General features: G+C 43.6%; 1 protein-coding gene, 2 long non-coding RNA genes and 1 pseudogene across 26 annotated transcripts; 2 read left to right on the forward strand and 2 right to left on the reverse strand.

The window, feature by feature from the left end:
* Positions 1 to 728: 728 nt before the first annotated feature.
* LOC123077148 (putative disease resistance protein RGA3) lies at positions 729 to 6,526 on the reverse strand. Of its 3 annotated transcripts, XM_044499364.1 has the most exons (8): positions 6,211 to 6,526; positions 5,939 to 6,034; positions 5,738 to 5,844; positions 5,157 to 5,651; positions 4,674 to 5,019; positions 4,472 to 4,577; positions 1,186 to 4,287; positions 729 to 1,074 (listed from the first exon to the last, which is right to left on the reverse strand). In XM_044499364.1, exon 7 carries the CDS (start codon positions 4,157 to 4,159, stop codon positions 1,190 to 1,192), a length of 2,970 nt encoding a protein of 989 aa, XP_044355299.1. In that variant the 5' UTR covers positions 4,160 to 4,287; positions 4,472 to 4,577; positions 4,674 to 5,019; positions 5,157 to 5,651; positions 5,738 to 5,844; positions 5,939 to 6,034; positions 6,211 to 6,526; the 3' UTR covers positions 729 to 1,074; positions 1,186 to 1,189. The 3 variants fall into 3 exon arrangements, with proteins under 3 accessions (XP_044355299.1, XP_044355298.1, XP_044355300.1); XM_044499363.1 differs by having other exon boundaries at positions 5,738 to 6,034; XM_044499365.1 differs by having other exon boundaries at positions 4,674 to 4,862; positions 5,738 to 6,526.
* Positions 6,527 to 8,543: 2,017 nt separating this feature from the next.
* On the forward strand, positions 8,544 to 11,730 carry LOC123077149 (uncharacterized). Of its 19 annotated transcripts, none has more exons than XR_006436449.1 (9): positions 8,544 to 9,153; positions 9,411 to 9,477; positions 9,546 to 9,650; positions 9,870 to 9,957; positions 10,041 to 10,109; positions 10,498 to 10,866; positions 11,020 to 11,089; positions 11,387 to 11,503; positions 11,696 to 11,730. It is a non-coding gene; the product is annotated as an uncharacterized lncRNA (long non-coding RNA). The 19 variants fall into 19 exon arrangements; XR_006436457.1 differs by having other exon boundaries at positions 9,589 to 9,650; XR_006436455.1 differs by having other exon boundaries at positions 8,545 to 9,153; positions 9,411 to 9,437.
* A 43-nt stretch (positions 11,731 to 11,773) lies between these two features.
* LOC123077152 (uncharacterized) lies at positions 11,774 to 15,270 on the forward strand. 4 transcript variants are annotated; one of them, XR_006436461.1, is made up of 5 exons: positions 11,774 to 11,869; positions 12,398 to 12,603; positions 13,078 to 13,433; positions 13,551 to 13,688; positions 14,399 to 15,270. It is a non-coding gene; the product is annotated as an uncharacterized lncRNA (long non-coding RNA). The 4 variants fall into 4 exon arrangements; XR_006436462.1 differs by lacking the exon at positions 13,078 to 13,433; XR_006436459.1 differs by lacking the exons at positions 13,078 to 13,433; positions 13,551 to 13,688.
* A 2,731-nt stretch (positions 15,271 to 18,001) lies between these two features.
* Positions 18,002 to 24,214, reverse strand: LOC123077150 (putative disease resistance protein RGA3; annotated as a pseudogene).
* Positions 24,215 to 25,342: the final 1,128 nt, after the last annotated feature.

The following is a 25,342-nucleotide window of genomic DNA, read 5'->3' on the forward strand; positions in this document are numbered from 1 at the left end:
TTTACTTGTTACTATGAAACATTAGAATGCACATCTTCTTTATAATCAATATCTAGCTCATTTTCTATTCCGTATGAGCCAAATTTCCAATATTTAGTATTGTGTAAACATGAAGATCATCATGATATGCGCGAAACTGAGACAAACATCCCTATAAAAGATGTTTTCTCTGATACAAAAGTGTTTTTTATAGAAATATTGAAGAATTACAGTATTTGTTTTTTTTCTTATGTTAGTCATTTGATTTATACAATTGAATCATGTAGGAATTTTTACCAAGGGGTTATTTAGACTATATTTCAAAATAGAACTTCTATCACAGGAACCTCTTGGAAGAATTTTTAAAATGTAGTGCAAATGAATCTTGAGAAAAAAAATTCTAGAAGGTTCAATCCAAAAAACAGACAAACAATGTAAAATTTGTTTTTCTTTAGAATTCAAATCCACTAAAATTCATACAACTTGTTTTTGAATCGAAGAGGTCTAAGTAGCTACAAAATCAAAATAATACCAGTAGTATTTTGGATCATGATAAATTTTCACTCCAAAGATAATAACCACAAGTCCCAAACAAAATTCAGATGAGTGCCTGCCCAAAAACAAGAATTAAAAAGGTGCAGCTCCAGGCTTAAGCAAACAGGTTAAGCAGACATCTATCCAACTTTCCATGACATTTTATACTCACGTTCCTCAAAGTAACAGTACAAAAAACACACGAGAACCAACCATAGTTACACCATTATTATTACTCGATCAATCCAGAAACCAATGAACCAAAAGAATTTAAAAAAACAATGAAATTGTCCTTCAGAGCACAACTTGCTATAGTAATAACAATGCAGCAATGACAGTTGGCTATAATCTGCTTCAAGTTTGTCATGCCGTTTTTGCTGTCAACCACACCAAAAGGAGAAAAGGTAGAAAAAGCAACAACATTACACTCCAGCATTTGACGAACAGATACCTCCCATTGCCCTGCTCCGATCAAAGAGCTCCATTGCGCTTCAACAAAATCTTCGAGTATTTTCAGCTAACCATCACGTCTTCATTACACCCCGCTCTTGTACTGTAAGCCTGTGAGAAGAGCAACATGTTGAAGGTCACTTTGGTTGGTATTAATGAAATGAATTTCAGAATAATAAAGCAGTAGAAACAGGGCAAGTTTTTCTTAGCTATTTCACTGACCTGTCTAGTTATAGAGAGTTTCATCCGGGAAGATATTACGCCCATCTGCTGCAACATGGACTAGGATGCCTTGTTCTTCTTCTGCGAGACAATTCCTGAACTCTTGGGCGTGTTGGCAGTCAATCATGTACACCCTATTCAGTGCGTACAGGTTCTCTGCCTGATCCAGCATTGGGCAGTCCTGTGCAAACAGGTCCTGCAGCTTACAAAGGTTAGAAATCCTCCTTAAACACGCGTTGTTCTTCACCTTGAGCCACACAACAGCAGGAAGATTGACAACTTCATGAAGCTCGTGAGCACCTTCAATGTGGATTCTCTTCAAATTGAAAATCATGTACATGTCTCGAGGCAGAGCTCTCAGTTTGGGGCAATCAAGAAGCAGCACACGCTTAAGGCAAGGCATCAGAGAGAACTGCTGAGAGTTGTCCTCCATGTCATCGCACATATTTCTTATGTACAGTGACCATTTTTCCAAATTACACATGCCAATGATGTGAAGCAGTTCAAGTTTTGGGAAGAAAGCCGCTGCACTTCTCACACCTTTCCCCAGGAGTTCTGTGCCAATAGTTACAACTTTATCTGCTCCTTTAATCTGAAGAACTAGCAATTCTGGCATCTGACCTGCTGGTGGAAGCTCTGAACATGATATGCAGTCATTGAGGTGCATATGACACAAACTTGGCATATTAAGCTCTGGTTCTGAGCATAGCCATTCTGGGAACCTTACGCCCGGGAATCCATCAAGATAAATATATACTAGGCTTGGTGATGGAATAAGCATGTCATAGACTTGCTGAATTCTCTCAACCACACCAGTCTGGTAACGAGTTCTCTCTTTGGTACTGGCCATTGTGCAACGCAGTCTCAGTTCCCTAAGATTATGACTGTTCTTCAGTACAAGTTCACCCACTGGTGCCGCTTTCTCTAGCTTCTCAACCCACAGACGTTGGATATTGGGGAGGCATCGCAATTCGTCTAATCTGAATCCAGTCCCACTCTCGAAAACTCCTTTTAGGTTATAGAGCTGCTGAAACTTTGCAATTCCTTTTGGAACATGATCAACTGCAGTCTGCTCTAGCTGCAAAAAACTTATATTGGACAGTCTCATGAGACCAGCTGGCAGGCTATCTAATTGATTGCAACCAAGCAAAGAGAGGTATTCAAGGCTGATGAGCCTTCCCATGGACTCCGGAAGTTTGTTAATCTCGGTATAGCTCAGATCTAGCAACCTCAACAACACCAAGTTTCCCACTGAGTCTGGTATGTCCTTGATGCTTGTCCCACTGAGAACCAAGACGCGGATATGCTCAAGCTTTCTGAAAATATCTTTGCGAATTGACTTGAAGTTCTTGTTATTAAAAAGTAGGAGGCTCCTCAAGCACTTGTGTTCTTCTAGAGGGGGGATTTCTTCTATAGCATGGCTGATACCTAAGCGGCGCAGATTCGGCATGGAATTGTTACTTTCCACATTCATGAATAGGGAGTGATCCTTTGTCAGATATTGCCCAAGTGACCTCAATAAATCATGCATTGTTGACTCACCTTTATCTACAAACAGAGGTATCGGTTGCAGAAGATTCCTCCTGATTAGCTCAAGGTAATACTCTTCAGCAGTTTCATGTATTGAGTGGTCATGCTCTTTCCTCACAAAACCTTCGGCAACCCACCAGTAAGCAACATCATCACGACCTATTGCAAAATTAGGAGGCAACAAAGCACACCAGAGAAAGCACTGCTTGAGTTGAGGGGGTAAGTTGCTGTAACTTAAATACAGGGGACCTCCAAGTTCTTTGGGGAGTCCATGAATGGACCATTTACTATCTCGGATGCTCTTCCATTCGGCAACTGTTCTTCTGGTGGATAGGACACCAGCAACAACCTTGATGGCAAGAGGAAGACCATCACATTTCTTTACAATGTCATGGCCAATATTCTTGAATTCACATATTTGCTCGGATGATTGAAAGGACTTCTTCATAAGCAATTCTAAGCCATCACTGTAATTCATTTTGTTTACTCGGTGGATATATGTTGCATGCATTTCTGACAAAACATCCAGGTCTCTTGTGGTGACAAGGATCTGGAAGTTCGAAGCTCTCATGAAAGGTGATAGAAGAAGATCAATCCAGACATCAGACTTCCACACATCATCCAGCACAAGAAAAACACTCTTTCCTTTGATAGTGTCCACTAAAAGTGGTAGAAGCTCGGTTTTGGTCTCTAGCTGATCACACTTTTCTCCAGCCATCCGTATTGCCTGCTTTATCAACCCGGTCTCTGTGTAGCTCTGCGAAATGCACAGCCATATATGAACTTGAAATTTCTCTCTTATCATCTGATGATTATACATCTTCTGAGCTAACGTTGTCTTACCAATGCCTCCCATTCCTTGAATCCCCAGAACACTTGTATTATTCTCATGGCAGCCACTGACAATTATTTGTACCATGTCATCAACCGATTGCTTGATCTCTCTTCCAACAACCTCTAGTTCATCTATAGGAGATGTCTGATTTCTGTCCACACTTGTTACCTGGAACTGTTGACGAAGGGATCTATCCAAGCTGAACATCTCTGTGTTCATTTTAATCTCATCAAGCTTTTCATTTATGTCCTTAATTCTTCTAGCCACCTTGTTATCAAATAAAATCTTTTCAAAACAAGAGACCATAGGCTGATTGAAACAGAGCGATCTAGCTGGCAGCAAAAATTTCTGTGAATGAACCATAACAAGATCTATGATGACATCAACATCAAACATAACATCACTCATGTTCTTCCACCATGCCTCTATGCGTCTATCTTCCATGGCCAGAGCTTCCGCATCCTCACGAACTGCGCTGAAGTGTTCCAGATTTTTCTTCAGCCTTTTGATGTCCTTTTTCACGCTTAGTGTCATGACAATCTCATCTTCAATAAGCCGACCCAGCCTTGTCACAAATTTCGAAGTGAGAGCATCCAAAACTGTGCCCATGGTGCCCAAACCAGTGGTTTCTGACTTTGATGCAAGTGTGCCTGCTTTGATGTTTTGCGGGCCTTGTGCTGTGTAAGTTCTACCCTCCTCCGTTCATCACAGGATTATTGTCCAAACAATGCTCTTCTCTGCATAAGTCAGTGATAATTTATGTCAGCACAACAAGCTCAAGAACCCCCCTCCCCCCCAGCGAAGACATAAATTCGTACAAGAAAAACAATGGGCAATACTCTAGTTGAAAAATCAGGATGTTCAAAGAAGCAACACAGAAGTTTGCAGTGACAGAAAATGAAGGTAAACTTAAGATTGTACCTTTCTCCTCTATTGACAGATGAACAAAGGAGCACAGCACATGACGGCGGCACTTCCTGGGATTTTGTGGTTGAAGCCACGATCAGTTGTGGTCTTGTGTAGACATCTGGATAAATAAATGATGAATGGTTGCCCCAAGCCAGGACCATAAAAGAGGCCATATGTACAATTCAAGCACGGGGGATAAAAGAAGCAGTCATACCTCAGTATAGAGGAGCAGCTTTGACCCTGCTCCAGAAGGAGAATCTCCTGCCTAGCTGAGATCTTGCTTGGCTGCACACACTAGCTTCTTGGATGCTTGCTCCCACCTCATGGCTGCTTCATTTATTTGGAAGGTGGGAAGACCAGCCGGTCAGTCTCTTGTCAAGCTTGTCTTAGGACCGATCCGTCCCTGTCATAGCCACAATCAAAAACATCTTTGTTTCATTTTCCATCCCGCCGTCCCACTTGCAAGGTGAAGACCTTTTCAGTATCTATCCTTTTCTTGATTTTATTGAGGTTCCATATCTGCAAGTTTGAAGCTCTTTCTCTGAACCATACGCCAGAGACTTCAACCAGGAGCAAATATGTTGCAAAAAATTCACACATGTTTACTTGGACATTTCAGCAAACAATTCATAAGCAAAGGCATAGAAAGCGTGGAACCCAGATATAGTACTGCATTTTTAATGAAAGAAGGTCATACCTTTCGATTGTAACAACAAGATGTGAGAAGGAGCAGAGGAAAAGGCGGCAGCGCAGTGGTGGTCTCTTGCTGGGATGAACAGCCAAAGGATTCTTGCAAGTCAGGAGCCCAGGACGATGTAGCATATGAAATTCAGGGTAAGAAAGAAGATCCGGCCTCGGTGTAGACAAGCGGTGGCGGCGGCCCTGCTCCAGCTGGGAAGTGGTAGAGGGGGTCTCTTGCTCAGGTGAGATCAAACAGCTCTTGTTGGATGGTCGCTCATCAGAACGTCAAATGCAGAATCGGTCACCTAATCAATTTCTTACAATATTTGCATCGGATTCATTTAATATGAAATTAGCCAGGAAAGGACAATCATTGCTGCACTTGAAGTCGTTCAGTCCGTTTATTTTATTGATCCATAATATAGTATGGTTGTCCTCATCTACTTGCACTGGCAAGGCTTCAGTTTAGGTGTAGAATCATTATATAGCAAGTGCCAACTTGGCTTGTCTCCTAGCACAAGGTTGCAAGATTTTGATTAGGACGACGACTTTTTAACGCAGCAAACACGTAGCGGCGGGTGAGATTAGGAAACACACCTGAGCATTTTGTCGAACAGCTCGCATCGCATGCATCCACTGAGTTTTTGTCTCAAGCAAATATTCAACGGAATGCTGGTATCCAACCATTTCCGTTCCTGCTCTCCCTGTGTCTCTCTCACGAGTCACCAAAGCAATCAGGGAGGCAATCAAAGTTAGTCATAAGAAAACGATGGAAGTAATATGCTAGAAGGGGCTTACAGTCAGCAACCACCGGGCGGCGGGCAAGGGCAAGCAAGCCGGCGAGGCCGGTCAAGGATTGGAAATTGTGATGTGCGATCATATCTTCGTACGAAGCTGCAAGATTTTGATTAGCACAGCGAATTTTGTTTAAACCAAGAAACAGAGGAGCAGCTAGCTAGTGAGATTAGGAAGCGCAGGTGAGCATTTCGTCGAACAGCTCGTATGCATCCGCTCATTTGTTGTCCCGAGCATTTGTATTCAGTGGAATGAATGGTAGAAGGGGCTTGTACATTGTTAAAGCAGCAACCACCGGGCGGTGGGCAAGCCAGCCGACGACACCGACCAAGGAGGGGGTTCCGAATCCGCCTCCGCAGCCGCTTAAACTCCCACAATCACATGGCGGTTGGTCCTTCTCCCATGAACGAACGGGCAGGGCAGAGCAGAGCAGATGGGAGGCGGCGAGAGCAGTTTGGAGCCGGCCAGCCGGGGACCGGGGATGCCGACGCCGACAACCCACCGCGGCGAGGTTTAGCCCTGCCAAAAAATTTGTGTTGATTAACTAAGTAACCCTGCTACCGCAATATACTTTCTTGGAGAAACAGTAAAAACTTCTGCCACAAAGATGTGACAAGAAAACGCTACCGCTATACAAAGTTCTCGCGGATGGCCGTATTGGCATATCATTCGTTAGTGAATCACAAAATCTTATTATTATTTTGGCTTAAACGACCGAGTTTCTTACGGCTGATTTTTGTTTCTTGCTCAAGGAGGATCAAAGTTTAAGCTTAGAAAGGTTGATGAGTCATATTTTTGCACTCATCCCACCATTGTTTAAACCGGATAATTCTGAAAAATTTGTAAGGATTACTTCGATATTACCACTAATCACTAATGAATATAAGAAATTGTGAAAACCTTTGTTTAATATGTTTATGTAGGAAAAAAAGAGACAAGTCTTTTTGTTTTCGGGCAGTAATAGGAGCAGGACCGCCTCTCGCGTCGCCCCCATCACGGGCGACACCGGAGGTCTCAGCTGCCGTCTAGTCCTCCCCCAGCGCTCACCTCCCCCTCCGCCGCTGCCAGCGGTCAGCGCAAGGCAAAGCCCATGCATGCGATGGCGGCGGCGGAGGGCCTCTCCTCCCTTCCCCGGATCCGCGGACAGAGCGTGCGTCCAGATCCCCCACTTCATCGCGTCGTGACCACATCGTAACAGGTGTAGAAAAGAAAGGAACTTCATGCAGTCCAAAACATATCTCAAAGGGTCGTCATCCGGCAGTATTCAGTTGCTCCACACTACTACAACAACAAACTCATCATCCTACGGGCGCAAGCAATCACCAATGCATCGGCTGAAAAGAAAAGGCACAAATATTTTACCTCTTCGACATTTCATTGACCACTTGGCGGCCACAAACCTCAGCGACGCCTGCAGCGGTCGAACGCGCCGGAAGGGGGGGGGGTACGAGCAGCCGGACAAGGACGAGGTGCCGAACTCGCCTTCTTCTTTGCCTCCGCCCCGGCGAGCACCTTCATGACCGTCGTTGGCTTCATCGCCTGCTTGCCACCGACCGGATCAAGGTGAATGTGGCCTGTCGTCGCCGGGGCTGCTGTGGCCTTGCCACCGCCCTTGCTTCCAGCCTTGGTTGACGATGTGGCGGCCCGAAGCAAGTTTTTGCTCCCCAACCTCTTCCTTCGTGCGTGCGGTGGCGTCGCGCTAGCAGTGGCGGCCCTGGCAGAAGGTTGTGGAAGGGGCTTTGAGGTTACATTCCAGAAGGAATCGGGGGCAGCGGTGACGAGAATGGGCGGCGGCGAGAAGTGGTGGTCGGTCGAGTGGGACGGGAGGCCTGACATTTTTTTTTTACTCTAGGAGCCGTCGCTTGAGTATATTTGAGAGAGTTGGGCTGCTTTTTGGGTCCGACTCTTATAATATTTACTCCTCCAAGGGTTTGAGAGGTCGGCTAGGTGCGGTCAAAGGTTTTTAAGAGATCAGTTAGAGATTCTCTTCATGAACGTTTTTTTAATGAGGGTTTCGTTGTTCCAACAGTACAAATAGGTTTATACAAAGGATTTTTATAGAAATATTTGAAGAATAGGACCTTTTTTGGATTTTTTATGTTAGTTGTTTAATTTGTACGATTATGTCATGTAGGAAATTTTCCTAAGTTTTTTTAGACTATATTTCATAGGAAAACTTTGAAACTCTTGAAAATAATACTTTTGAAATGTAGTGCCAATAAATCCGAAGACTTTTTTTTTCCAAGGTTCATTCCAACAGATCCAACAACCAAAATAATTTATTTTCTTCTTCCTAGAATTCCTATTCGATCTTTTGAATCAAAGAGGTCTAAGTAGCTACAAAGCCAAAAATACTATCTCTATTCCTAATGTCTCAGTTGGTAGTCTCCGTTCCAGGTTTATTTTCGTCCCACCTCACCCGGTTTTTTTGGGTACCTACTCCCACCTCAGGCTGACCCGCCACGAACCGAAAAAACCACGTATCGAGTCCTCCACCAGCCCCCGCGTTCTTCAGGTCGTAACAGCCGATCGCGCCCGAGACAAGCGTCGAAGAAAAAATCTACGACGATTAACCAGCGATAAAAAAACCTACGAAAATTAACCAGCGAAAAAAAACTCGCACGTACAAGCGACGTCACATGCCCTCGAGCGAGAACGACTCGCACGAGATCCCTTGGTCGCCGCCCTCGCACCCGCATCCTTCGCCGCCGCCCTCGCACATCAAGCCGCCGTCGATCCCTGCGCTACTACGGGAGCCGCCGCCGATCCCATCGAGGAGCCGCCGCCGATGACGGGAGACGCCGCCTATCCCGTTGAGGAGCCGCCGCCGATGACGGGAGACGCCGCACGCTGACCTACCCCCTCCCCAATCCCTAGCATCGCACCTCTTCCCGTCTGGCGCCTCCTACCTCGGCTGGGCGGTGGCCTCGAGTGCCTCTTCTTCCCCAATGCGGCCTCAACCAACGACGCTGCACCCCGGTGATGACTCCGCCCCACGATTCCCATCGGTCGGCGCCTCGCCAGCAGTGACCTCCCCCTCCATGTATCCTGTGATCCGGTCGTGCGCCACCGCCTCTCTAGGCGCTTAGATCCAGGCTTCCAGAAGGGGATAGGGGTGGAGGCGGCAGCGGAGGGGACAGGGATGTGGACCGGAGAAACTACATGGTGGAGGCACAACAAAGCGTTCAAGCACGGCACCCCATCGCATGCAGCTGCAGGTAACTACTTCCCTGAGTCTCCTTCGTAGGTGTGGTCACTATATTTCCTACTTGTGCAGATCCTAACTGGTTGTAACTCCGTTCATTCTCTTCCTAACAGTAGTTCGTCAGCCACATTGGACTAATCTAATGCATTCGAATTGCCTTGGTGTATGAAAATAACGATATAGGCTTGATGTGTACAAGCGCATAGCTCCTTATCTAGCCTAATCTGAATGTAGCTTATATTCTTAATCTTTTTATGCACACTATTTTAGCCAGCGGCAGGTGTTGGGCACTTTGAGGTATGCAAACCTTCTCAGAGCAAGGGGAGCAAGAGTACCGGTACTGCATTTCTTATCTTCATCACTCAAAATTCCCAGAACTAATCGTGAGCTCTTGCTTTGATACAGAACTAATCTTGAAGGTGATAGCCCTGTTTCTTCCCTGTTTTAGATCAACCGTTCTTCTTTCTTCCTTGGAGCTCCACTGTTTTGGATGAACTGGACTAACCCTAGGTAATTGATTAATTTCTCATGAAAATAGAATTTAGATGAGAGTGAAATTGAACTGGAGGGTGCTTAATTCGCCATTTGTTTCTGGATGGAGGCTGCATTATTTTCTTTAGGAGAGAACCCCTTTTCCGTACTATACTCTGTACTTCATAAGGACCTAAATCCCTCTCAATAGTCTTGCAAGGTGAACTCAATTTGTTTTTTTTGTGCTTAATTGTGTAGAAGGGATGAAGGTCATCCACGAGGTGTCTCAAGGTGAACCCCGTGGTACCCGACCAAGTGGCTGGAGGGAATGGTGTATGCTCACAAGGTACGTGATTTAGCTGTGCTTCTGACTATATGTGTGCTCATGGCCTCATGGGTTCTGATATAGCTGCGCTGGCTATATTTCAGTTTGTACAGACCAATTTGTTTCACTCGGACAAGAATCCCACGAACCTTAATGTGGCCTTTAAGTTTCAGGTACAACATTCTCTTCTGCTCTGTTGCGTCGCGTGCTCCACCCCTGTACCTTATGATTCATGAGTTTCCGGTGACAAAATGTGTTATATTTGTAGAGTCGATGCTTTAGGAGAGGGAAAAGCAGCTGCCCACGCAATGGTTTTCCAGTTATACTCTTTAAAGAATTTGTAGGAGGATCCATTGATTTAAAAACACGTGGAAAGCATTCAGTTTAGTAAATATTGTATATACCCTTCCCCTGAAAAGTTTGACGTTGTTACTTGGGAAAAAGGAAAATGCCCATAGATCAAATCCTTTGATACATTGATTACTTTTTAGTTATGCAAAGTTTAAACTTCAGTCATGCTTTATTGGTCGTTTTTCCCCAATAAATATCTACCAACTGCAGGTCCTTGGGGTTGGATGCGGCAACTCGCGGCTCGAAGACAATCTTTTGTGGTGGGGCGTCGCCGCCGCCGGCGGCACCTGCATAGACCGTATCGCTGGGAACGAAGAGATGCTCCCCTGATTTGGAGCTGTAGAAAGGAAGTGGTTGCAGACACAAAGTGGGGACACACAACTCCCAGTCATAATATTCTTTATCTTGGCTCGTTGTTTGGGGATGGACGCATCAATCTGATGGCGCTCTCCTCCATGCCAAACGGATCCTTGGTTCGGAGGCGCGCGGCGCCGACGATGACAACCTTTCTATCGACGCAAGGGCAGCAGGAGCTCATGACGTTGTTGATGCCACCACCATGCATGGGGTTGATGCAAGGTGGGACAAGTATGTATACCAGGCAAAGTACTCAATCTGTTTGGCATTTAGCTTTTTGATTCTGTTTTTAGTGAGCTTGATTCAGATAATTTGTTTACCTGATGCCTTCACTCCAGGTAATCTGTTTGTCTGACATTTTGCTTTTTGATTCAGTGCGATCACTAATGGGGAGAACATAAAACTTCAATTGAGGGCACTGTGATTCTCTAGCTACATGTATCATGTAAGTAACGTCTTTCCATGAATCTTCTATTCATTATATAACCTCTCAGGCCCTTACAAAAGTATCTCTGTTGACTCGATTTCTTTCTGCTGATTCTTATAGGGTCACCAACCACACATGTAAAAACCATGTCTCCCTACTGTAATTTGATGATTTATTTACATGTGGCACAGAATAGTTCAGAGTTCACTCCGAGAAAGAATTGCTTTGCATGTACATTTGCTAAAAGACGGATGTGCTGAACTTTCGACGGTTCCGATTGGTCGCTGACATAACCTTTCCTCTTTTCATTGATAGGTCCAAAAGAGATCCTTATTTCACCTTTGTTTATAGGTATTCAACGTGAGGAATTTTATACTTTTGGAGTGGAGCTATCAAATATATATTATGAGTTTCTAAAACATCTATTATAAGGTAAAATCATTATATACATATTATTTTATTTATGTTTCATGTGAGCCGAATCTACCGCAGCCATATGAAAGTTTTGGAAGGCACAGCTTATTGCATGATCACGAAGAAATTATTGGATAGTTCATCATTTTTATGTTTGTATGAACAAGGATTTTTGGTTGTTTGGCCTCACAAAGGTTCTTTGTTGAGCAGGAGTTGAACAGAGCTTCCTCTGCCCCGGCAGATTCTGAGAAAACCAACCAGCAGAGAACATGAACAAATATAGTGACGAGAAAGGGTGGAGCTGAGTACACCACACATGGATATGATGGTCTCCCCTATGTTCTTTTTGGCAATCCAGTTAATCACTGACTCAACTTTGTATGGGTGAGCTAACAAGCCCGTGTTATGTCTTCCCTCTTTCTTTGTAAGTGGATGATTTCAGATTGCTCGTCATTATTCAACAACTATACTTGTGATAGAAAAATGTGCTAAACTATAGTACTCCCTCCGTCCCATGATAAGTTTCGCTATACTTGTGAAAGATTAATGTATATTCTTCTAAAGTTATAATACATTCATGGTCTGTGTATATCATTTGTATGTTGCAAACCTGAGTCGGGCAGGCAGCAACTGATTTCTTCATTTGCTATCTTTATATTCTTCAAAGCAATAAAAGTGTATGCGCATTTGGTGAGATTAGGGGAATGTACTGACAAGTGACAAGCATATTTCCTTGCGTGTCGTCCTCGATGCTGCTTCCTTAGTTCACACAGTACATTTCTTAATCACTTTTGTCGCAGATGTTTGACACATCCAACTACCATGTTGATTTTCTGATCATTCTTTGGTCTGGACTATATATGATATATGTATTATATCATCAGCACAATGTGATTCTTCTTCTTCTTGCAGGGCGCTTCCGATGCACAAATGGTGGCGGTGAAGCAGCAGGCCCGAGAGAGCGTGCAGGGGAGGAAGGAGTTCCTGGTGGAGGTGCTGATACTGGCGGTGCTCAGCCACCCTAACTTCGTCAGCCTGATCGGCTTCTGCGCGCAGGGGACAAGCGCTGCTGTTGTACGAGTACATGCCCTTCGGCAGCCTGGAGAGTCATCTCTTTGGTAATACTTCTCAAAATTATTTAGACTTGCTAATAGAGCATTCGATGTTTGGCTTCTGCCAATCTGTACATTCTGTTCTTAGATTTATTTTCCCTCAATACCTTGTTTAGTACAAGGAAGGACTGATATTATTCCCCAGCCAGGGTCGTTGATTATTATTTATTTTATCATAGTTCAGTGTTTTGCATCTGAAAATAGATTCAAATGTGTACAGAGTAAGGGTCGTTAAATTTTTATCTATAGTCCTTCATCACCATCATCGAGCCGCTGGAAGGTGGGAAGCAGAGAGGATGTGTCATAGGAGGATTCCATCAGATTAGTTAGAAATTAGAATGCCGCTCAACCTAGCATTAAGGTTGGTTGAGCCTGATGCACTAGCACATTGGATTAGTTGGAAATCAGAATGTACGATTAATTATTAGAGAACTATACATGCAGATTACTCATGTGTGTCTCGGTACCATGATTGCATAGGAAACACGTTAATTATGTAAGAGACGATAGGAGTAATGACATCATAGCTCGGGCGTCTTGGGAGGAAAGTGGCGTCGGTGGTGCTGAGCCAGAACAAGTTCACTGGCTCTCCTTCTACCTGCTGGAGCATATGGACGTGTCACGGAAGCCCTTCGTCGGGCCGTTCCTGTTGGCGCTACTGTCTGTCCAGTACCTGAGCATAGCCGGCAACAGGTTCACCCAGGCGCTATCCGACAAGGGTCCTGCTGGGACAACCTCCAGCTTGTCGACCTGATGGGGAGCATCCCCCCCCCCCCACACTATCACCATCCTATCCAACCAGCCGCCAAGCATCTACTACTGCTCCCACTGGATATGTAACCCATCTGACTCCCTTCGCTTCCTGTTCTTCCCTTGATATTATCAATTTGTGTGCAAATGCTCTTTTTCAGTAACTTAGTTACGGACTCTGATTTTATTCTTGTTTCATGTAGGCACTTATATATGAATAGCGTGCATACATCTGCACAACTGCATAACAGTCACAAATGATTGTTTTGTGAATCTGCAGAGAATCTAATTATCCATGTACGGCAATAGCCAGATTAATTTGTTTACCCAAAATTATCAAGGTGAATTCCTTGTTCTCGTTTTCTCAAGTCGATGATGCATGCCAAATATCCTACCACTTTACATTCGCTCTCTTTAAATCATTCATCTATTTGATCAGGAAGCATCTTGCTATGATCAATAAAGACGGAAAAATAGTGCACACAATAGACGAGTGGCCGAGTACAATGAGCTTCTTTTATAGTCATGGATTATTCATGTGTTAAACAAGTTCTGCTCATCGATTAGTTATTATCAAACCTGTGGATTATGTTTTTACTATAATTTATGATTTAATTTGTACCTTGCAAACTCGGCAAGTAAAAATATCACTTATTTAAGAGCCGAGAGAGTGTTGTTAAAATGTGTCTGATTACCTTTTAAATGTTTTACAAGATTCAGCGATATATGAGTATACTTCCATGTCTACTTGATTTCTATACAGAATATGGAACCAGATGTAGTGAAATGTTTGGATACCATGTCTGGATTCAACAAGCTATTTACTGATGGCTGATTTTTAAGGATGTCTTATGAAGTTGTGATTATGCGAGGAAAAGCTCGTGAGTGGAATTATTCAGTATGGTGCTTGTGATGTTTCCTTCATAGCTCTTTTACAATCAGCCATTCCTCTATTATTATTCGTAAATGGTCCTCTAAATCCTAAATACACAATAGATTTTTTGTTGCACTCATCTGTGTGTTACAATCTATTTCTTTCATATTTTTTCAGCGGTTCCATTATATATATTCACTTTGGAAGGCAAAAATTATATGTTGGCTGGTTGCCCGAGAAATCAAAAAGGCTAAATCTTGAGTTGTATGGAGCATGGTCATTTGCTTGAAGTTTCCAATGGACTGTATATACCATTGAATGAGAGGAATTATTCCATGAGTGTGGACAAATTGAGCTGATCGATTGATTGAGAAAATATTGTGTGGATGTTCTCAGATCTCCTTGCTCCACTACTCCTTGGATTATTACCTTTGTCCATATATTTTGGTTTATCTGAGCTGAAGGTAACCTTCTTAAACTATCCATAAAAATAGTTCAAATTGTTAATTAATTGTTTGCTTAATTGTGTTGTCTATCTATTCTTTTGCACATAGAAGATATAACCTGCAAATCTGCACATGCTTTTGCCAATGTATCCATCCTGATATTTCTTATAATGTGGAAGTTATCAGAGCCCTTTTTTAAGCATCCACTTTGAGTTCACCGGTGGCAGGTAGCTTGTACAATACTGAATTTTCAAGGTAACAAAATCGGTTATGCGTTGCAGCAAAATCGAATGTGGTAGAGAAAATATTCAGGCTTCGTAGCGAAACAATGCCTCTGTTAGGATAGTACACCCAGATCCCCGATGCATTTGGTTTATTATGATGTATTGATACTGAAGTTTGTACCATATCTTGAATTATGATTTCAGCAGTGATAATATACTCTAGATAAAAGGATGGACACATAAGCTTGGGACATGATTGTGGCCGCTGTACTTCAAGAAGGTGCGGAGCTACGGTGAGCAGCAGGTTGCATCGTCATGGTGGTCGCCCTCGACCACGATGGTGTGCACACCTTGGCACCAGGAATTGGCTTGGGACGCCGTGGAGGAAGAGAGAAGGGGGGCGGGCAATGTTGTCGAAGGGGCCGGGGGGGGATGACTGTGAGAGTAAGGTGTGGGCTGAATGTCGTGGTGTAGAGGGGGGGGCTGTAAGAAGCCGCGGCGGGGATAGCAAGCCGGGAGACGAGATGTGAGTGTCAGCACTATGTCATGTGGCGAGAGAGTAAGATGGTGAATTGCATTTTTAAGATAAGAATAAAAGGTGATTACTTTTTTTTGGAAAAAACGATGGTTTGCTATGAGAGAAATGTCACATACTTCTTTATATAGTAAAAAATATCACAAACCCTAACAAGTTATTTCTTGAGAATAATTACTAACAAGTGATTTACAGATGAGTCTACATGTTATTAAAATTGGGATGCGACTCACCCTACTAAAAGCGGTCACCTGCTTGCATGTAGCAGCTGACCGAATAAATATATACTCCTTCCGTCCCAAAATTCTTGTCTTAGATTTGTCTAGATACGGATGTATCAAGAATTTTGGGACGGAGGGAGTATTATATATGAGCTTTTTTAAGATATGTATATGTTCACTTTTGTACATCAGAGATAAAAGTCAATGGATGCGGATGATGCTACTGTTGATCGACAAAGTCACTGACGTAGTTATGATTGACCAGACTGAAAACTCATCAAACTTTACAAAATCAGAAGAGATGTATACAAATTATGGTTCTTCTTTGTATATAAACTACACACAATAATACAAAAGGTGTATTTCTCTCTCTCTCTCTCTCTCTCTCTCTCTATATATATATATATATATATATATATATATATATATATATTCTTTTTTGTAGATTACGATAGCGATGGAGATGAATTATGTCGAAGTTCAAATGAATCCATCAAGAAGGGTCCCAACGACGTCGTTGGAAGGGGTAAAAAAGTCACCAAGTCTTATACAACAATACAAAAAGTCATCAGAAAAAAAAGTTAAAAGGCCCGTAGCAACACAAGGGAATACATTGAATCCAGAAATCCCGGATCCCACTTATTTTTATTGATCTGATTCTGAAGCCTACCTCTTTCTTGCGGCGGAGAGGCGCCATACTTAACGCAGGTGATGGCAAAATATCTCAAGTTTGCATGCCAATGATATTTATCGGACTCGAAAGACGATGCATCCATTCAAATTGGGCATCGCTTCTACATGGCATTCAGTGTAACCTACCAAATATCTCCCAGGCATAAATGGTTATTATTTTTAAGTATGGCACCCAAATAATTCATCCATGACATGTCTTGAAATTAATTTATTCTACTGATTATTCAGAACATGAGTGTTAGATTTTGTAGTCCAAAAAGATGATAATGAAGTTGAGAGAAGAGAGTATGCCTAGGATCTATGAACATGATGTGTGACAAGAGATGGTATGACTTCTTCAGAGAACCATCTTGATCCTTCTTTTTTCTTCATATATGGCCAACCATTGATTATTGTGGTGCGGAAGGTCGTGAGCGCTAGAGATTGTGGCACTATTTAGAGGGTTGGGCGGCAACTCAGGTAGAGGGAGGTAGTGCGTGACAACATTTGCTGACTGTTGATGGTGGTGGCAAGTGGTTTCGTAGGTAGAGGTGGGCGGGTCAATAGACTGGACGGAGAAAAAGGTATGCAGAGGGAGGAAGAAGAGTAGTAGTAGCAGCGGGTGTTGGCGGCGGAGGAGAGGCAAGGGGTTAGCGGTCTCGAGTGCGGGGTGCGGGAGGTCGTGGGCACCAAAATGGTGGTAGGTTTTAGAGGAACGACTGGCGTCAGCGTTGACAGAGGTGGTGACTTGAGCAAGTGGCGACGTGTGGCAACACTCGCCGGCTGTAGGGTGGCGGTGGCAGGTGCTTAGGCAGGGAGAGGCGGGCGGGTTGACAAAGTGGTCGAATAAAAAATCTGCGGCTACGGGAGGAAAACGAAGAATTAGAGGCGGGTCATCGTTGGATGAGAAGGGGCAGGGGATTAACGGATTTGAAGGCGGGGTACAGGATATCTCAGGTGGCGGAGATGGTGGTGGTGTTTAGAGGGATAGCCGACACATCATGTTACAGCATTTCGTTTGCACCATCCATCCCGAACAATCACGGAAAATAGAGAAATTGGTGGAACTATGTTAGAAAGATCTATTTGGGTGAAGAGATGAGGAATAATGTAGTTCATGACAGTCATTTTCATCGTCTACATATTGTCAGCTTTGTCGGCACAGGAACACATAGAGTGAGGGGTGCGTGGAGTGAAAGAGTGAGAGGGCTGGTTGTGGTGAGAGAGTGGCTGAGGTCAGAATAAGGCTAGGCAGGTAAGCTAAAAAAACTGGATAGACAACATTCTTGATTGTGAGATAATTTCTTAAGTGCATCAAGTAAATTTTAATTTGTAACATATTTTTAGTTAGATAATCGCTCTATATGCATACATCGTTAAATTGTTTTTTAATCAATTTACATTGCGAGTGAAGTGGACTTCAATTATTACCCAATTATGCCCACGCTATCTTTTCTCTACATGTGAAATTTAACTTGTGTTATATTTATATAACTTCAGCAAAATATTTTAAAAGCCCGTGGCAACGCACGGGCATTATACTAGTTATTACTAGTAGTTTAGATCGCCTTAAATTTTCACTCCCAAGAGAAGAACCACAACTCCAAACATATACCAGATGAGTGCCTGCCTAATTTCATGCACACATTGACAAGCATAACAAAGGTGCAGCTCCATGCTTAAGCAGTTAAGCTAAGCAGACATCTGTTTAACTTTCCTTGATACCATATAGTCACGTTCCTCAAAGTGCTAGTACAAAAGCCATTTGAAAATCAACCATAGGTACACCATTATCATTATTCAATCAATCCAAAAACTAATGAGCTTCTGACGCCGTTTTTGTAGGCAGCCCAGGTGAAATACTCACCTGAACTCCACAAGAACACAATAGAAGAACAAATGTTACAGAGAAAAAGCAACAACATTTCACTCCAGAACTCAACAAACAGGGACCTCCCATCGTCCGCCTCCAATCGAAGAGCTCCATAGCACTTCAAGGCTCGGAAGATATGATGAAGGATTCTGAGGAATCCCCGAGCAGCAGCTCCCTGCAAAAGGCCATATCTGTAACCAATCTGATATTTTGAGCGGCCATGTAAAACAGAGAAAAGGCAACAACACTGCACTCCAGCATTTGATAAACAGAGACCTCCCATTGCCTGTCTCCGATCAAAGAGCTCCTTGCACTTCAAGGCTTCACAAAATTTTGAGTATTTACAACTAACCATCATGTCTTCAATACGAACCAATCTTGTAAGCCTGTAAGAAGGAAAATAATAAAAATAATTTCAAGTGAGTGTCCACAGTTTCGGAACCAAAAAATTAGAATAATGAAGTAGTAGAACTAGAGCAAGTTTTTCTTAGCTATTTCACTCACCTATCTAATTATAGAGAGATTCATCCGGGAAGATATTACGTCCATCTGCTGCAACATGGACTAGGATGCCTTGCTCTTCTTCCGCGAGACAATTCCTGAACTCTTGGACATGTGGGCAGTCAATCATGTACACCCTATTCAGCGAGCACAGGTTCTCTGCCTGATCCAGCATTGGGCAGTCCTGTACAAACAGGTGCTGCAACTTACAGAGGTTAGAAATCCTCCTCAAACATGCGTTGTTCTTCACCTTGAGCCACAGAACGGCAGGAAGATTGACAACTTCTTGAAGCTTGTGAGCACCTTCAATGTGGATTCTCTTCAAATTAACAATCATGGACATGTCTTGAGGCAGAGCTCTCAGTTTGGGGCAATCAAGAAGCAGCAGACGCTTAAGGCAAGGCATCAGAGAGAGCTGTTGAGAGTTGTCCTCCATGTCATCACACATATTTCTGTTCAGTGACCATTTTTCCAAATTGCACATGCCAATGATGTGAAGCAGTTTGAGTTTTGGGAAAAAAGCCGCTGCACTTCTCACACCTTTCCCCAGGAGTTCTGTGCCAATAGTTACAACTTCATCTGCATCTTTAATCTGAAGAACTAGCAATTCTGGCATCTGACCTGCTGGTGGAAGCTCTGAACATGATACACACTCATTGAGGTGCATATGACACAAACTTGGCATACTAAGCTCCGGTTCTGAGAGTAGCCATTCTGGGAACCTTATACCCAGGAACCCTTCCAGAAAAATATATACAAGGCTTGGTGATGGAATAAGCATATCATAGACTTGCTGAATTCTCTCAACCTCATCAGTCTGGTAACGAGTTCTCTCTTGTGTACTGGCCACTGTGCAGCGCAGTCCCAGTTCTCTAAGATTATGACTGTTCTTCAGTACAAGTTCAGCCCCTGGTGCCGCTGTCTCTAGCTTCTCAACCCACAGACGTTGGATATTGGGGAGGCGTCTCAATTCATCTAATCTGAATCCAGTACCACTCTCGAAAACTCCTCTTAGGTTGTAGAGCTGCTGAAACTTTGCAATCCCTTTTGGAACATGATCAACTGCAGTCTGTTCTAATTGCAAAAAACTTATGTTGGACAGTCTCATGAGACCAGCTGGCAGGCTATCCAGATGATGGCAACCAAGCAAAGAGAGGTATTCAAGGCTGATGAGGCTTCCTGTGGACTCTGGAAGCTTGTTAATTTCAGTATAGCTCAGATCTAGCAACCTCAATAGCACCAAGTTCCCCAGTGACTCTGGTATATTTTGGATGCTTGTTCCGCTGAGAACTAAAATACGGATATGCTCGAGCTTTCTGAAAATTTCCTTGTGAATCGACTTGAAGTTCTTGTTATTAAACAGTAGGAGGCTCCTCAAACACTTATGCTCTTCTAGAGCGGGTATTTTTTCTACAGCATGGCTGATGCCTATGCGGCGCAGATTCGACATGGCATTGTTATTTTCCGCATTCATGAATAGGGAGTGATCCTTTGTCAGATATTGTCCAAGTGACCTCAATAGATCATGCATTGTTGACACAGCCTTGTCTACATACTTTGGTATTGGTTGAATAAGATTCCTCCGAACTAGCTCAAGATAATACTCTTCAGCAATTTCATGTACTGAGAACTCATGCTCTTTCCTCACAAAACCTTCGGCAAACCACCAGTAAGCTACAGCATCACGGTGGATTTCAAAATTAGGAGGCAACAAAGCACACCAGAGAAAGCACTGCTTGAGTCGAGGGGGTAAATTGTTGTAACTTAAATACAGTGGGCCTCCAAGTTCTTTTGGGAGTCCATGAATGGACCATTTGCTATCTCGGATGCTCTTCCATTCGGCAACTGTTTTTTTGGTAGATAGGACACCTGCAACGACCTTTATGGCAAGAGGAAGGCCATCACATTTCTTTACAATTTCATACCCCATATTCTTGAATTCACTTATTTGCTCGGACAACTGAAAGGACTTCTTCATAAGCAGTTCTAAGCCATCATTGTAATTCATTTTGTTTACTCGGTGGGTATATATTGCATGCATTTCTGACAAAACATCCATGTCTCTTGTGGTGACAAGGACATGGAAATTAAAGGCTCTCATGAAAGGCGATAGAAGAAGATCAATCCAGACATCAGATTTCCACACATCATCCAGGACAAGAAAAACACTCTTTCCTTTGATAGTGTCCACTAAAAGTGGAAGAAGCTCGGTCTTGGTCTCTAGTTGATCACACTTTTCTCCAGCCATCCTATTGCCTGCTTTATCAACCCGGTCTCTGTGTAGCTCTGCGAAACGCACAACCATATATGAACTTGGAATTTCTCTCTTATCATCTGCTCATTATATATCTTCTGGGCTAACGTTGTCTTACCAATGCCTCCCATTCCTTGAATCCCCAGAACACTTCTACTATTCTCATGGCAGCCACTGACAATCATTTGTACTATGTTACCAACAGATTGTTTGATCTCTCTTCCAACAACCTCTAGTTCATCTATAGGGGATGTCTGATTTCTATCCACGGTTGTTACCTGGAACTGTTGACGAATGGTTCTATCCAAGCTGAACATCTGTGTGTTCGTTTTAATCTCATCAAGCTTTTCATTTATGTCCTTAATTCTTCTAGCCACCTTATGATCAAATGAAAGCTTTCCAAAACAAGAAACCATAGACTGATTGCAACATACCGATCTAGGTGGTAGCAGAAGCTTCTGTGAATGAACCATAACAAGATCTATGATGACATCAACATCAAACATAACATCAGTCATGCTCTTCCACCATGCCTCTATCCGTCTATCTTTCATGGCCAGAGCTTCCATGTCCTCACGAACAGCGCTGAAGTATTCCAGATTTTTCTTCAGCCTCTTGATATCCTTTTTCACGCTTAGTGTCATCACAACCTCATCTTCGATAAGCTGACCCAGCTTTGTCAAAAATTTCGAAGTGAGAGCATCCAAAATTGTGCCCATAGTGGGCAAACTAATGGACTATGACTTCGATGCAAGTGCGCCTGCCTTGATGTTTTGTGGGCCTTGTGCTGTGCAAATTGTCCACAGAATTCTTTTCTCTGCATAAGTGAGTGATAATTTATTTTTATTTCATTACAACAAGGTCAAGAACCTTCGAGACTTAAATTCCTACAGGAAAAACTGTGGGATACTCTTTACTTTTTTTATGAATAAAATACCCTGGTCGCATTCCAAACAAATCCTGTGTAATCTACAAAGTGAAACTTATGTTTCCAGACCACTAATAAATAAGATATCAAATTTGAAAAAGTCAGGATCTTAGAGCAGCAACACATGAGCTTGCAGTGACAGAGAATGACAAGAAACTAAAGGATGTACCTTTCTACTCTTTGATAATGAAAGAAGGAGTCAAGGAAGTGGCGGCAGCACTGTCTAGGATTTAGTGGTTGAAGCCATGATCAGTGAATGCTGAGACATCTGCATCAATAACTGATGAATGGTTACCCAATTCCAGGATCATATAACTATGAGGCATATGTGCAATTCAAGCACGGGGGATAGAAGAAGCAGCCATACCACTGTATAGACGAGCGGCTTTCGCCATACTCCTGTGCTCCAGAAGGAAAATCTCCTGCCTAGGCGAGATTTAGCTTGGCTACACAAACTAGCCTGTTGGATGCTTGCTCACACCTCATGGTTACTTCATTACATGGAAGGTAGGAAGACCAGCTGACTGTTTTCTTGTCAAGCCATAGGACCTGTCCGTCCCTGTCACAGCCACACAATCAAGCACACCTTTCTTGTCATCAAACACGTCCTTGTTCGCATTTTTCTTCCCACCTTCCTCATTGTAAATTCCCACTAATGACGAAATAAAAAATGGACAAGTGTTGTTGCAGAATTACAAGGTGAAGGCCCTTTCAGTAATTATCCTTTTCCATACATCCACTTGCTAGTAAAATATATGAACAATGATGCCCCTTTTCTTGATTCTAGTCAGATTCCAGACATGCAAGTTCGAAGCACTTTCTTCTTACGACAACCAGCTACAGGAACCACATGCCTAGGAGCAGATATATGCCCCTTTTCTTCCTCATTGTAAATTCCCACTAACTAGGAGCAGATATATTGTAAAAAGTGCACAGATGATTATTTGGGCATTTCATCAAACAATTTTTTTTAACTATAAAATCATCAAACAATCCATAAGCAAAACTAAAGAGCATGGAACCAAGATATGATACTCAATTTTAAAGGAATAACGCCATACCTTTCGATTTTAACGGCAGATGCAAGAAGGAGTAGAGACAAAGGCGGCGGTCCAGTGGTGGTCTCTTGCTGGGATAGACAACGAAAGGATTCTCCGCAAGCCAGGAGCCCAAATGTAGCATATGCAATTCAGGCTCGCGAGAAAGAAAAACCAGCTGACAAGAAAGGAATTGGTCACCATGCCTCGGTGTAGACGAGCAGCGGCGAGCCTGCTCCTGCTGGGAGGTGGTAGAGGAGGAATCTCTTGCTTAGGTGAGATCAAACTAGCTCTTGTTGGATGGTTGCTCATAGAGTCACAAGCTAAGCCACTCCTTCTGCCTACACAGTAATTCGTCAACCCAGCAGCTGGAAGAAGAGAACCTACGAATCCTCCAAAGACAAATGCAGAATGGCTACCTAATCAATTTCTTGTAATATTTGCATCAGATTCGTTTACCATGAAATTGTCCAGAAAAGGACAGTCATTGATGCACTTGAAGTCTTTCAGTCCGTTCATCTTAATCAGCCAATAACATTTCAGCCGTATAGTATGGTTGTCCACTTGTCCCCATCTACCTTGCACCGGCAAGACCTCGGTTAGGTGTAGAATCATTACATAGCAAGTGCCAACTTGGCTTGTCTCCTGCGAAGTTGCAAGATTGTGATTAGGATAGCGGATTTTTCAACCCAGAAACAGAGGAGAGGTCAGGAAGCGCGCATGAGCATTTCGCCGAACAGCTCGTATGCATCCACTGATTCTCAAACAAACATTCAATGGAACGCCTGCCATTTTCGATGATGCTCTCTCCCTGTGCCTCAAGGCTGACGAGTCGCCAAAGCAATCAGGGAGGCGGTCTAAGTTAGTCAACACAAAACGATGGGAGACGAGTGATACTAGAACGGGGCTTACAGTAGTCAGGAACCACCGGGCGGCGGGCAAACCAGCCGGCGAGAACGATCAACTTCAAGGAGGGAGGTCGCGATTTGCAGATCGGCGTCCGCCGCCGCTTAACTCCCACAATCACATGGCAGTTGATCCCTCTCCCTTGAACCGGACGCCGAACGAACGAGCAGAGCAGCTGGCCCGGAACAATGAGCCAGCTAGTCGAGGCAGCGAGCTGCTCGTACTCGATCGGATTGATGCGGCACCGGGAGATGGGCGGCGACGAGAGCAGTTTGGGGCGGGGGACCGGGGACGCCGACGCCGAGAATCCACCGCGGCGACATGCCGCGCTTGGCGTGTGTCGTCCTGCAACTCTGATTGCAAACACGAGCCATGTTCTTTTTTTTTTTTTTTTTTGAGGGGTAACACGAGCCATGTTCTACTGTATCTGTCTCTAATGATGTCTGATGGGATGAACTCAGTTTGGACAACAATACACCACATAACAATGTTAGTGCAGCTCTGAAGAGACCATCAAAACTACGGTATATATCCGACCCGACACTTTTGTTCACTTTTGCAATTCAATGCGATTTTGCATCAGTTTCTAAAGTGATCCGGAAGTCTGTTTTTTGGCGAAATGCAGACAAACATTAAAGCTATACCAGAGTCCAGACATCCACTTGACTAATCAAAACACTCTGCATGGTTCTCCTCTCTTCTCTCTCTCCGCATATGCATGATCTCCCTCTCCGAGTAGGGTGTTTCGGTGCCCAGGCTCATCTGCACCCGGTTAGAAAAAAATCTTAAAAAATTCAAAAAAAAAATTATACGGTAGACAATTTGATACGTGAGACCCGCTCCAAATTTTAAGTCATTTGGACATCTGAGCAGCTCTTAGCAAAAAAAGACAAATCGGGCCAAAACAGTACGTGAACAGTAATTTTTTTACAGACTCTCAATTTGTCTTTTTTGCTGGGAGCTCCTCACGCATCAAATTGTCTACCACACAAAAAAAAATTGGAATTTTTTTAATTTTTCTAGTATGGGATCTTTGGAATAAAATCAATCTTGTTTGTGTCATTGTGTGGCACTCCGTTTCTTTCTCCTGTGCGGCCGAGATGATGATACCCTCCTTCTCAAAGGATCCATCTGCTGTGGAGGTCAATGACCCCAGAGAGTGACGGCGGCGGTGCCAAGATCCAGATCTTGAAGGAGATCCGGCCGTCATCTGCCGGCATAGAGAACCACGACTTCGGCATTGTGGACGGAGGTGAGCGAAGAGGCGGAGGGGATGTGTGATGTGGTGTGGATGGCGCCGAAGCCGTGCTTAAATAGGTGCGGCCAGTCGAATGTACTCCTAGTCAGCCTTAATGCGGCGCACCAGCTGAAATAGGCTTATCGGTCGCCACGTCGGCATTGAAGCAGCACCGCCCGCTCGGTCGTTCGCATCGCTCTGACCGGCATCACTGCCATCTGGAGTCATGACCACTCTGGAGCGGGCTGACCGGCAAGAATGCGCGACAACCGCTTCACATAGAGAGG

This window comes from Triticum aestivum, chromosome 3D (assembly GCF_018294505.1).
Source record: "Triticum aestivum cultivar Chinese Spring chromosome 3D, IWGSC CS RefSeq v2.1, whole genome shotgun sequence".
NCBI classification, from domain to species: domain Eukaryota; kingdom Viridiplantae; phylum Streptophyta; class Magnoliopsida; order Poales; family Poaceae; genus Triticum; species Triticum aestivum.